Source organism: Chrysochloris asiatica, unplaced genomic scaffold, assembly GCF_000296735.1.
Source record: "Chrysochloris asiatica unplaced genomic scaffold, ChrAsi1.0 scaffold00201, whole genome shotgun sequence".
NCBI lineage: Eukaryota > Metazoa > Chordata > Mammalia > Afrosoricida > Chrysochloridae > Chrysochloris > Chrysochloris asiatica.
The window spans coordinates 124,068-135,206 of NW_006408719.1; the positions used below are offsets into that span (position 1 = coordinate 124,068).

At 40.6% G+C, this 11,139-nt stretch overlaps 1 protein-coding gene across 1 annotated transcript in view; it reads left to right on the forward strand.

The window, feature by feature from the left end:
• The window catches only part of PGK1 (phosphoglycerate kinase 1), a 27,273-nt gene that overhangs the window by 15,360 nt on the left and 774 nt on the right, over positions 1–11,139 (forward strand). Inside the window, exons 6-9 of the mRNA XM_006872507.1 lie at positions 1,786–1,905; positions 6,788–6,902; positions 7,110–7,289; positions 11,046–11,133. Coding sequence (XP_006872569.1) covers positions 1,786–1,905; positions 6,788–6,902; positions 7,110–7,289; positions 11,046–11,133 — 503 coding nt within the window. The remainder of the gene's footprint in view (positions 1–1,785; positions 1,906–6,787; positions 6,903–7,109; positions 7,290–11,045; positions 11,134–11,139) is intronic.

Below are 11,139 nucleotides of genomic sequence, written 5' to 3' on the forward strand. Positions count from 1 at the left end.
AGGTTTTGAATTGTTTCTAATGCTGTGTTTATCTTATTTGATTGTTCCTGTAGTGCTTTCCTGACTTCTTCCTTATTTTTCTCAACTCCATTATGTAGTGTTTTGATACATTTTATAATCATTTTTCTGAATTCCTTCTCTGGCATTTCCAAAGTCTGCCCATCTTCCAGGATGGAGTGTAGGTCTACTTCCAGCTCATTGCCTCAGTCACTTTATCTTGTTTCTGGACATGTGCAGATATGGTCATCTGCTTCTGTTTTTTGGGCATATTCAGGGATTATCTTAGGCCTTAATACTTAGATGGGTGTGTATTCCGGTATTTTTTTTATGCTTTCTGATTGCCTTCAGGTAGATGTAATCAGGAAAGAGCTTCCCTTTTCACTCATTTTCTTAAGAAATTTTAAGATGCCACTGTTAGTTGTTGTGACAGAATTTAGGATTTAATTTTCATCCTGTTCCCCTTTTTGTCTGCTTGTCCCATTCCACAATTCCTGTTCAGGTCTTTTTTCTAGTTGTAAACAGTTCAGGGCCAGCTGTGGCCGTTTGTTTCTAAGTGGAAACTGTCTCTTTAAATTTCGAGGAGATCTGTGTGCATGTGTAGTAGAACCCTCCGAGAGTGGGGCTGGGGTGTCCACTAGCGCAGGCACCCCTATAGTCACCAGAATGGAGGTGCGCAGACAGCAAAGGACCAATGAACAGATACCAAAAGAAAAGAATGTCCACACCTTTATCTCCATGGTTCTGCCAGGCGTCTGTGGCTGCTCCGCTCCTTCCCCCGCTTGTCTCACTCAAGATGGCGGCTCCTGGAGCAGCTGAGCATCCTGAATCAGAAAGCAATGGATTTCTTGCTTCTACCACAAACTCCCCCAACTGTAAGCCTTCCAACCTTCTAAACATTCCTTTTTATAATGTGATTCAGAGTTTTGGGACCATCCCCTGAGCCTGCTTGGTCCTGTATTCTGTGTTGTTGCTGACGGAGTTCCTTACTGCACTTCCACCCGATCCGCCATCTTGTTTGTTCTTCCATGCTAGTCTTTAGGAAGATGTTTTTCCTTCCCACTTTGGATATTTCCTGTAGAGTTCTTGTTTGAGAACTTTATGAGACCAGACTCTTGTGCCATTAGTAGAAAACAAATTAAGGAATCTTCTCCTGTTGTCATCAGCTGGCTAATTACTTACTGTGGTTAATCCTTGGCTTGCTGAAGACTATTAATTGGGTAGTTTCAATTCTATATGCGGTCATTTTATTTGTTCCCTTTGGCCCTATACATTAGTTGAAAACCTTACCTTGTGCTGTCTAAGCGTTTGAGTTGCAATTTAGAGTTTAAATTGTTAAGTGAAATGTTCAAATGTTAACTGAAATATTGGCTATTTGAATCCACCTGGCTGTTTCTGGTGTGGCACTGTAAGATAAGCATTGGACTGCTAACCGTAAGGTCAGTGGTTCAAACCCACCAGCTGCTCCTTGGAAACCCTATACACGACTGCTGTGAGTTGGAACTGACTCAAAGGCACTTAACAACAACAGCAAGCCATTCTGTAGGAGAAAGATTTGGCTATCTGCTTTCATAAAGATTATAGCCAGGAAAACCCTGTGGGACAGTTCTACTCTGCCATATGGGGTTACTATGGGTTGGAATTGACATGGTGTTACCCAACAGTAGGGATGCAAACCATGCTCCCATTGTCTCAAAAGTGAAAGTATTTCAGTAATAAAGTGATGGTCCCTAGAACTGAAAGAAATGATAGATTGACTAGAATCTGAATGTCTTTGTTTTTTTCTAGTTCCATGGTGGGAGTGAATCTGCCACAGAAGGCTGGTGGTTTCTTGATGAAGAAAGAGCTGAATTACTTTGCCAAAGCCTTGGAGAGCCCAGAACGACCCTTCCTGGCCATCCTGGGCGGGTATGAAGTTGTTAAGATCACCCTTTAAGAAGTGTGGTTTCTTGGTAGTAGTCTATAACTTGGGTAGTTTATTTTCACCTGGTACAATTAAACTGGGTAACTGAAGATGATTTATAAAGGGACTACGCGTATGGGAATCCAAAAGGGATGGTTTCCTTTGGGGCTAGCAATATCCATTATCATACCTGGGCCTGAAGGGATCAGGGGAGAGAGAATTTAGATAAAGTAGTTATGTTGAAAGGTCCTTCTGACAGGAAATTTAGCCTTTGGTCAGGAACCACAGTGATGGCCATCTGTCAGGGAGGAAGCCAGGGAAATAAATACTCTTGATCTCCCTCAAGTCTGCATGCATGCACCACTCCAATTGACTGAAATTCAACAGGAAGCCAGAGGGCAAAGGAGCCTGTTGATATAAAGCCTATGCAAGTTAACCTTCTGAGGCAGAGAAAGATAGAAAATTGCTCTGGAGGGAAGAATGGAAAAAAATTCACCTTAGATGGTCATCTAATAATTTCGAAGCACTTGAGCCTTTCATATTCAATACAATTTAGCAAGGTATAACTATATAGTTTAATGCACTTTAATATACAATACAATTTAGCTAGGTATAACTAACGTTTAATGCACTTTAATAGCTAACTTACAGTAACAGCACAGAAGACAAACAACATTAAAAACATGTACTTGCAACTAGGACAAAGTATAGTGAATGGATGGAATCTACTGTATGTTAAAAATGCTACAAATACCATTTAGTTGCTGTCAGTAAGAAATTTAATTGATTTTTAAAAAGCCCAAATGTTGGCATTGTACTAATAGGTTTATTTACAATTGTTATAAAGTTAAACTACTGAAACTTGTTCACTGAAAAATTTATGTCACTGCATTTATATTAAAAATCCACACAAATGAAAATGGAAAAATTGCTAATACCTGATTTCTGTCCCCTGTTTTTTCCATTTGCAGTCATATTCTTAGGTACCTGTTTAACCCAAGAGGCGGGGTAGGGGCCAGGAATCTAACATTCAGAACTACCAATAACAACAGGAACAAGATAATTTTTTTTAAAAGAATGAAATGTTTCCCATTATAGCGGATTCTTAAGCATGTTCTCCATGTATGCGGCATGCTAACTGGATGTCTTTTGGCATAATTGTTAACACATTGGGCATGGATAGCACACAGGTTGGTGTCTTCAAAAAGTACAGCCAAGTAGGCCTCACTTGCCTCCTGCACCTGTAGCTGCACTCTGGATGCGCAGATCTATTTTGAAGTCCTGAGCAATTTCTTGCATCAGATGCTGGAAGGGAGGTTTATAAATCAGAAGTTGGGTTGCTAACTTTAAGGCCAGCAGCTCGAAACTACCAGCTGTTCCTCGGGAGAAAGATGAGGCTTTCTGCTCCTGTAAAGGTTTACAGCCTCAGAAACCCTGTACAGGGTTGCTGTGAGTCAAAATTATCTATACGGGACATAACTACCACCACAAATTTTATGAAGTGCCACAGTTGTTGTTATGTGCCGTGGAGTCGGTTCCAACTCAAAGCGACCCTGTACAGGGTTTCCGAGGCTGTAAATCTTTATAGGAGCAGAAAGCCTCATCTTTCTCCCGCGGAACAGCTGGTAGTTTCGAACTACTGACCATGAGACTGCAGCCCAATTCGTAACCACTATGCTACCAGAGCTTCAGTACCAGGCCTGTAATGATGTTTTTTTCACCCCTCAAGTAGAGGGCACACTCTTATGAGCAGCTTTTGTGGGCATTTGCTTCCTGGGTTCTTGCTTTCCCACGGGTTGAGTTGGTGCTTTGTACAAGCCATGGTATAGCCTCTGCCTCACTTACCCCCTTTCTCCTTCAGCTGGAGCTCAGCGAGCTAGAGGTACTGCTGGCGTTAGAGAGTGACAGCAGTGCGGCAGTAGCCACAAACATCCTAACCTTCGACCTAACCTTTGAACTAATTTTTCCAGATCACATATGTATTTTATATTTTATTCTATGGGGACTGTACCATGATATTCTAATGCTTAGTTAAAAATAGAAATTTTAGAATTGGGGCTAGGGGTGATAAGTAGGGGCAGAAAGCTGAGACTGGGAGAAGAGACAGCTATTTCCTGCCACAAGGCATAGCTATCTGGTAGCAGCTTCTTAATGACTGCAGGCCCCTTACCCTTCTACAAGTAGTGATCTTTTCCAGGGGACTGAACACATTCAGCATTTCTATATGAAAGTTGACTTGGGTTGGGTATCAATTTTAGGCAGCAGTTGCTTGCCAGGTTTTATTACCTGTGTTTGAGGATCCAGAAAAAAATTCTGGTGGGTACAATTTTTCTGTGTCTTGTTCTTGCAAAAAGGTAGATTCCTAGAAGATTACCCATTTTGTGCACTGAATTATAAAGGGTAGACTGTGATGTTTGCTTCCCTGGTGGTTAGAATTTGAACGGTCTTATTTTGTTCTCCAACCTTCTGTAAGCCTGGGATATAGAAGTGAGTGTGATCTATTATGGCTATGTTTTAGACTCTGTGAAATCAGTGTTTTAGGGAAGTTGGTGAGGAGGGTTTTTATGCCAGTGTTCTAGCTGTGTATTCTAGCCCATTAACAATTTTGTTTTCCTGAACACATATTTTATTTAAAATTTTTTATTGTAAACACATACAGAAATTGAGTATTGTTGTTGTTCAGTGCTGTTGAGTCATTTCAGACTCACAGAGACCCAGTATAGGGTTTCTGAGGAGTAACTGGTTAACTTGAATCGCCAACCTTGCAGTTCAAATTGACCATGAAGTTCAGCTCATAAACCCACAGTGCCACACCAGGACTCCCAAATTGAATATAAGCCACCAGAAATCCATTACACTGTTCTAACAATTGTTGACATTTTTGACAACCTTGTTTTAACTTCCTTCTTTTTGTCAGTAGCATTTTAAGGAAAACCTTACAATCATTTAATTTTGCTTACAGTTTTGTATCGTTTTACTAATCAGGAGATTTCTTTGAAATAATCACCATGTTACACCCAGCAAGATTTAATAATTTTGATAATCACCTACTATTCAGATTGTATTCTGATGTTCTCACTTATCTTAAAATCTTTTTTACAGTTGGCTTGTTTGAATTAGGCTCCAAAGTCCACACATTGCATTTGGTTGATAGCAGCTAATTGTTATCAAGTTGAATCTGACTCATGGTGGCCCCATGTGGGTCAGGAGAACTGTGTTCCACAGTAGGATTTTCAGTGGTTGATTTTTTTCATAAGTAGATTGACAGGCGTTTCTTCCAAGGCATTCTGGGTGTGTAAAAGGTTAATGTGCTTAGTTGCTAACTGCAAATAGAAGGCTTAAGTCCACAGAGGTGCCTCAGAAGAAAGATCTGTCAATCTGTTGTTTTTGTTGTTAAGTGCCATTGAGTCGGTTATGACTCACAGGGATCCTGTATAGGGCTTCCAAGGAGCGACTGGTGAGTTGGAACCACTGACCTTGCGGTTCAAACCAACCTAATGGTTGAATATTTATCCTACAGCACCATACCAGGACTTCATTCTATAATAGTCCCCCTTTTCTAATTATTTTTCATACCATTGATTTGTTAAAGAAACAGGCATTTTTAATTGTAGAATATCTCACTTTAAAAGGAATTATTTTTTCACCTTTCATTTATGTGACATATAATGAGGAAGCATCAAAAAATTCATGGGAAAATTCCATTATCTTTCAATTCTATTTTTCACCAACTTTTTTTATTTCTCTCTATCTAAAATGCCATCGAGTCAATTCCTACTCATAGCAACCCTGTATAGGGTTTCCAAGGAGCTGGCTGGTGAGTTTGAACCCCCAACCTTGTGGTCAGCAGTCCATTGCTTATCCTACAGTGCCACATCAAATATCCTTCCTATCTATCTAATTTTTAAAAATACAAATCCTAACACAGTAATTTATCAAATAAAGAGGGAAACTGTTTTGTCCTTGTCCAGTTAAGTGCATTTAGATATATGGGAGGGGTTTTAAAGGTTATGCTTTAAGTGAATTAGCATCTGTTTAGTTTGAATTTAGTTTCAATATTTTTCCTTCACATGGAGGTGAAAGGTACATCTTACTGTATTATTTCCCTCTACTAGAATATAGGAGTCCTGGTGTGGCACTGTAGGATAAGCACTCGACCACAATGTCAGTTTGAACTGTAAGGTCAGCACTTCAAATCCAACAGTCTCTCGGAAACCCTATAGAGGGCTGCTACAAGTTGGAACTGACTTGACGACACTTAAGAACAACACTAGAATATAAGTTCCAAAAAAGGACCTTGTTTTGACCACTGATGTTTTTCAAAGACCTAGAATAGTGCTTAGGAATAGTCCAAAAAAATAATGGCATAATGCAAATGCCGTAACAGCTGAGTTTAGCCCTAAGGGTATGAATTTCAATTAGGAACATCTGTCTATTCTAGCTCAGTGTATATTTACTTGGTGTATAGTCCAGTTACTGTTCTTAGGACAGTTCTGAGTAGATTCATGGGTCCTGGGCACAATTGACAATATTGACCCTCTGAATTATTTTCTGGGAGGTGGTATAAAATAGACCTATTTGGAACCCTTGGTTTCTTTAGACATGAGTGAGTCTTCTAAGCGATTGTTTAGAAATTACTGGTCTTTTAGGTTAGAGAAATATAGAAGTGTCAGCTAGTACATTTGTCACTTTGTGGGGCATTTTTCTGTAAGTATGCCTTGATACAAATACTCAAGTCCAATATGAAGGTCTTTAAAAAGTTCATGGAAAAATGGAATTAAAAGATAAGGGAATTTCTCCACAAAATTTTTGAAGTCCCTTTTTATAATATGAATTCTCTAGCCCATTGTTTGTTCTTTTGGTGATGATTCTCACTTTCCCTTTTAGAGCTAAAGTTGCAGACAAGATCCAACTGATCAATAATATGCTGGACAAAGTCAATGAGATGATTATTGGTGGAGGAATGGCTTTTACCTTCCTTAAAGTGCTCAATAACATGGAGGTAGGAAAACAAATGAATGGCAGATAGCTCTCCATAATAGCAGGTTATACAAGTCTAAAAAGAAAACCAGCTTCTGATATGAGTCTCTAAAGCTCTCCCCATATTTTTATGTCTGTTTATTTTGGTGGGTTCTTTTGCCTTTTTATTACATTGTGTCTGTTTTGTGAAGTAATTATATTCTCAATACATCTTGACTCTTCTGTATAGATTGGTACTTCTCTATTTGATGAAGAGGGAGCCAAGATTGTCAAAGATTTAATGTCCAAAGCTGAGAAGAATGGTGTGAAGATTACCTTGCCTGTTGACTTTGTCATTGCTGACAAGTTTGATGAGAATGCCAAAACTGGCCAAGCCACTGTGGCCTCTGGCATACCTGCTAGCTGGATGGTGAGTCACTTTGGGTAGTTTGTAGTGAGTGAACAGAGACATTTTCATATCATTCATTGATCCATTCAGCCAACAAACATTTTTTTACAAAAAAACATTTTGACAGTACATCTCTGTAAGAGAGAAGGCTCCATATATTGAAGTGAGGTCCTCCCTTTTGGAGCAACCATATGAAGAAGCAATAGTTGATTGACGCTGTCTTCATCAGTAATGTGGGAGGCAAGACCGGCAGCATCAGTATTATTTTGGAACTTGTTAAAATGCAAGTTCTTGGATCCTGACCTTCTTGTTATGGTTAAGTGCTGTCAAGCTGACCCTCTTAGGGTTTCCAAGGAGCAGCTCGTAGGTTTGAATTGCCGACCTTGTGATTAGCAGTCCAGTGCTTATCCTACAGTGCCACACCAGGACTTACTTAAGGACTTACTTACATTGCGTAAGACCCAGCAATTTAACAAGCCCTTCTCAAACTCCAAAGTTAGAACCACTGGTGTAGTTCATTGTTTCTCAATCAAAGCCCTACTGACATCTTTTTTGTTGTTGTTTTTTGAAGTTTATTTATGCTTTATTGACTATACAAACACATTTGACTGTGTGGATCATAATAATCTATGCACAACACTGTCAAGAATGGGTATTCCAGAACACTGAGTTGTGCTCATGAGAAAACTGTACATAGACCAAGAGGCAGTTTTGGAACAGAATAATGCACTGAATGGTTTTAAATCAGTAAAGGTGCAAGTCAAGGTTGTATCCTTTCACCATACTTATTCCAACTGTATGAAGAGAGAAAAATCTGAGAAGCTGGATTATATGAAGAAGGATAGCACCAGGCAGATTTAGTCACTGAAAACATGAATAGCAGTGGAACACTGTCAGCACCAGAATATTGAATACTGAAACCTGATGAAGAGCAACAACATTGTCAGATATAGTGCCGGAAGATAAGCTCCTCAGTTTGAAAGGCATTCAAGATAAATCTGGGGAAGAGCTGCCTCTTCACAAAGTATAGTTGACTGTGATGACACGAATGGAGTACAGCCTTTGGGACCTTCATTTGCTGATTGGGCACAACTCAAAATGAAGAGAGACAGCTGTAAACATCCATTGATAATTGGAACATGGAATATACGAAGTATGAATCTAGCTATTGACATCTTGGGCCAGATAGTTTATCTTTTGGGGGGACTACTACATGTATTGTAAGATGTTTGAAATGTCCCTCACCACTAGATAACCATAGAACACCAAACATGCTTCCAGACATTGCTACATGTACCCTGGGGAGAGGCAGATTTGACTCTGGTTGAGAATGAACCATGAATCTAGTTCTTCACTATCACAAGTTGTCGAGAACTGGCCTTGACAAGAGAGTTTGGTTCACAAAGTAGGGAGATCTGGCGGTGACAGAGATAGAGAAAGAATACACACAAAGACAACAAGAGAGACAAGAAGACACCCCGGAACTAGAGTGGATGCATAACTGGCGTCAGACAGATCCTGCATTGTAAACATTTTGGCTATGCATGCCGTTTGCACACCTTGCCAACTGCAATGCCTGCCCATACTGCAAGCCGCAACGCATGCCTTGCCAGCTGTGACGCATGCGGGCTTCGGTCTGCATGTGGGCTTCGGTTTGCAGCTCCGTTTTATTTCTGGGAGGAGCTTTACACAAAGGAAGGCGGGGTTTATTAAGACGGGGTACAGAAGTGAAATGTGATTAGTCGTTCAAAACAGGACACCATGATTTACAGGAATCAAATTCTAAAACATACATCACAAATTGTCTTGATAATCTAACATCCTTAATTTTCCAGAAATTCAAGCAAATTTATATAGTACTTTTCTGGTTAGCAACTCGGTTTCTCCAGGCTAATTAACATACCTATAGCACCTAATCTCGAATGGGAAAAGGTGAAAAGGATTAGGAGGAGTCCCGCTGTGTCAGCTGCCTGGCAGGAGGAAGAGACTCCTAGGACAAAGATCTGCACCTGGGGGCGCTATTGTTCTTTGGACAAAACCCAGGAATTCGCCAATCCACTTTGGGTGAATTCCTTGGGGGAAACTTGTTTTTGGAACCTCTTCAGCCTAGGCTTTAGGAGCAGTTTTTGTTTTAATATTTGTCCATGGGTATCAAGGGCTCATGTATTAAGTTAATATCAAACATAACTGAATAGTTTGATAAAGAAAAGCCATGTTTGCCAGGTGGCCAGAGTTTTTTCCTCAGAGAGATTTGTTCCCAGAACCTTAAGCACTGCCAACACAGTGGAGACATTAAGAGAGGCACATAAAAAACCATTTTCTCAGAAGCTACAGTTACTGGAGTTCGAAGCATAGAATGATTTAATAGGACTAAAGCAAAGTATACAGAGCTAGCCTAACAGTGAGTTCGTAAAAGCCAATGAACCCGGGACGTCCGGAGGTTACTTCCTTGAGCCCTCAGGGTCTCTGGCCAGCAAGTCTGAGTGCGGCCATATGCTGGATTTTCGTCCTCAACATCCCAGTACCTGCGGTCTGCAACAAGTAGTGTGACTAACAATGTCTTTCCATCACTCATCTGTTGGTTTGTGTAGGGTAGTGGTTACGAGTAGGGCTGCTAATCTCAAGGTCAGCAGTTTGAAACTACTAGCCGTTCCATGGAAGAAAGATGAGCTTTTCTGCTTCTGTAAAGATTTACAGCCTTGGAAACCGTATGCAGGGTCGCTATGAGTCAGAACCTACTTGAGGACACTTTGTAGGAGTCCTAGTGTGGCACTGTATGATAAGTGCTGGACTGCTAACCACAAGGTCAGCTGTTCAAATGCACTAGCCGCTTTGTAGGAAACCTATTTGTTAAGTGCTGTTGAGTCGGTTCCGACCCATAGCGACCCTGTATAGGGTTTCCAAGGAGCAGCTGGTGAGCTTGAACTGCCAACCTTGCAGTTCAAACAGCTTTGCAGTCTGGCACATTAACCCACAGTGCCACACCAGAAAACCTATACATGGTCATTACGAGTTGGAACGAATCGATGGTACTTAAGGAGCTCTGGTAGTGTAGTGGTTATGAGTTGGGTTGCTAACCTCACGGTCAGCAGTTCGAAACTACCAGAAGTTCCGCGGGAGAAAGATGAGGTTTTCTGCTCCCATAAAGATTTACAGCCTTGGAAACCCTGTACAGGGTTGCTGGGGGTCAGAACCCACTGGACGGCACTTAACAACAACATTATGCTGAAGCTATGCCACTGGTATTTTAAATATCAGCAGGGTCACCCATGGTGGACAGGTTTCAGCAGAGGTACCAGACAGACAGAAGAGGAAAAAAGGTCTGGTGATCAACTTCCAAAAAATTAGTCATTGAAAAACCTATGGATTACAACAGACCTACTGCCCGATATAGGCCTAGAAGATGAGACCTCTAGGTTGGAAGGCACTCAAAATATAGTGGCTACAACAGTGGGCTCAAACATACCAGTACTCATTAACATAGTGTAGGAATGGGCAACATTTCATTCTGTTATATATGAGGTCAACAAGGTCCAACTTGACAGCAGCTAATAAGAATGTCTTTTTCAACTACCTTTTGAGATTTTGACTTAGACTTAATATTTTTTTAAAAAATTTTTTTTTTTAGACAAAAGGCAGTACAGCCTTCTATAAGACTTAAGAGTTTCTTTTGGTTCTAGAAGAAATGATGTTTAGCTTTGTGTTCTGGTCTTAGTGGAGGTGTTATTTGCTCCTCTAGCTTTTCTTGGTAGCTTATCTTCTTATCTCTACCCTTAGGGCTTGGACTGTGGTCCTGAGAGCAGCAAGAAGTATGCAGAGGCTGTCACTCGGGCTAAGCAGATTGTGTGGAATGGACCTGTGGGGGTATTTG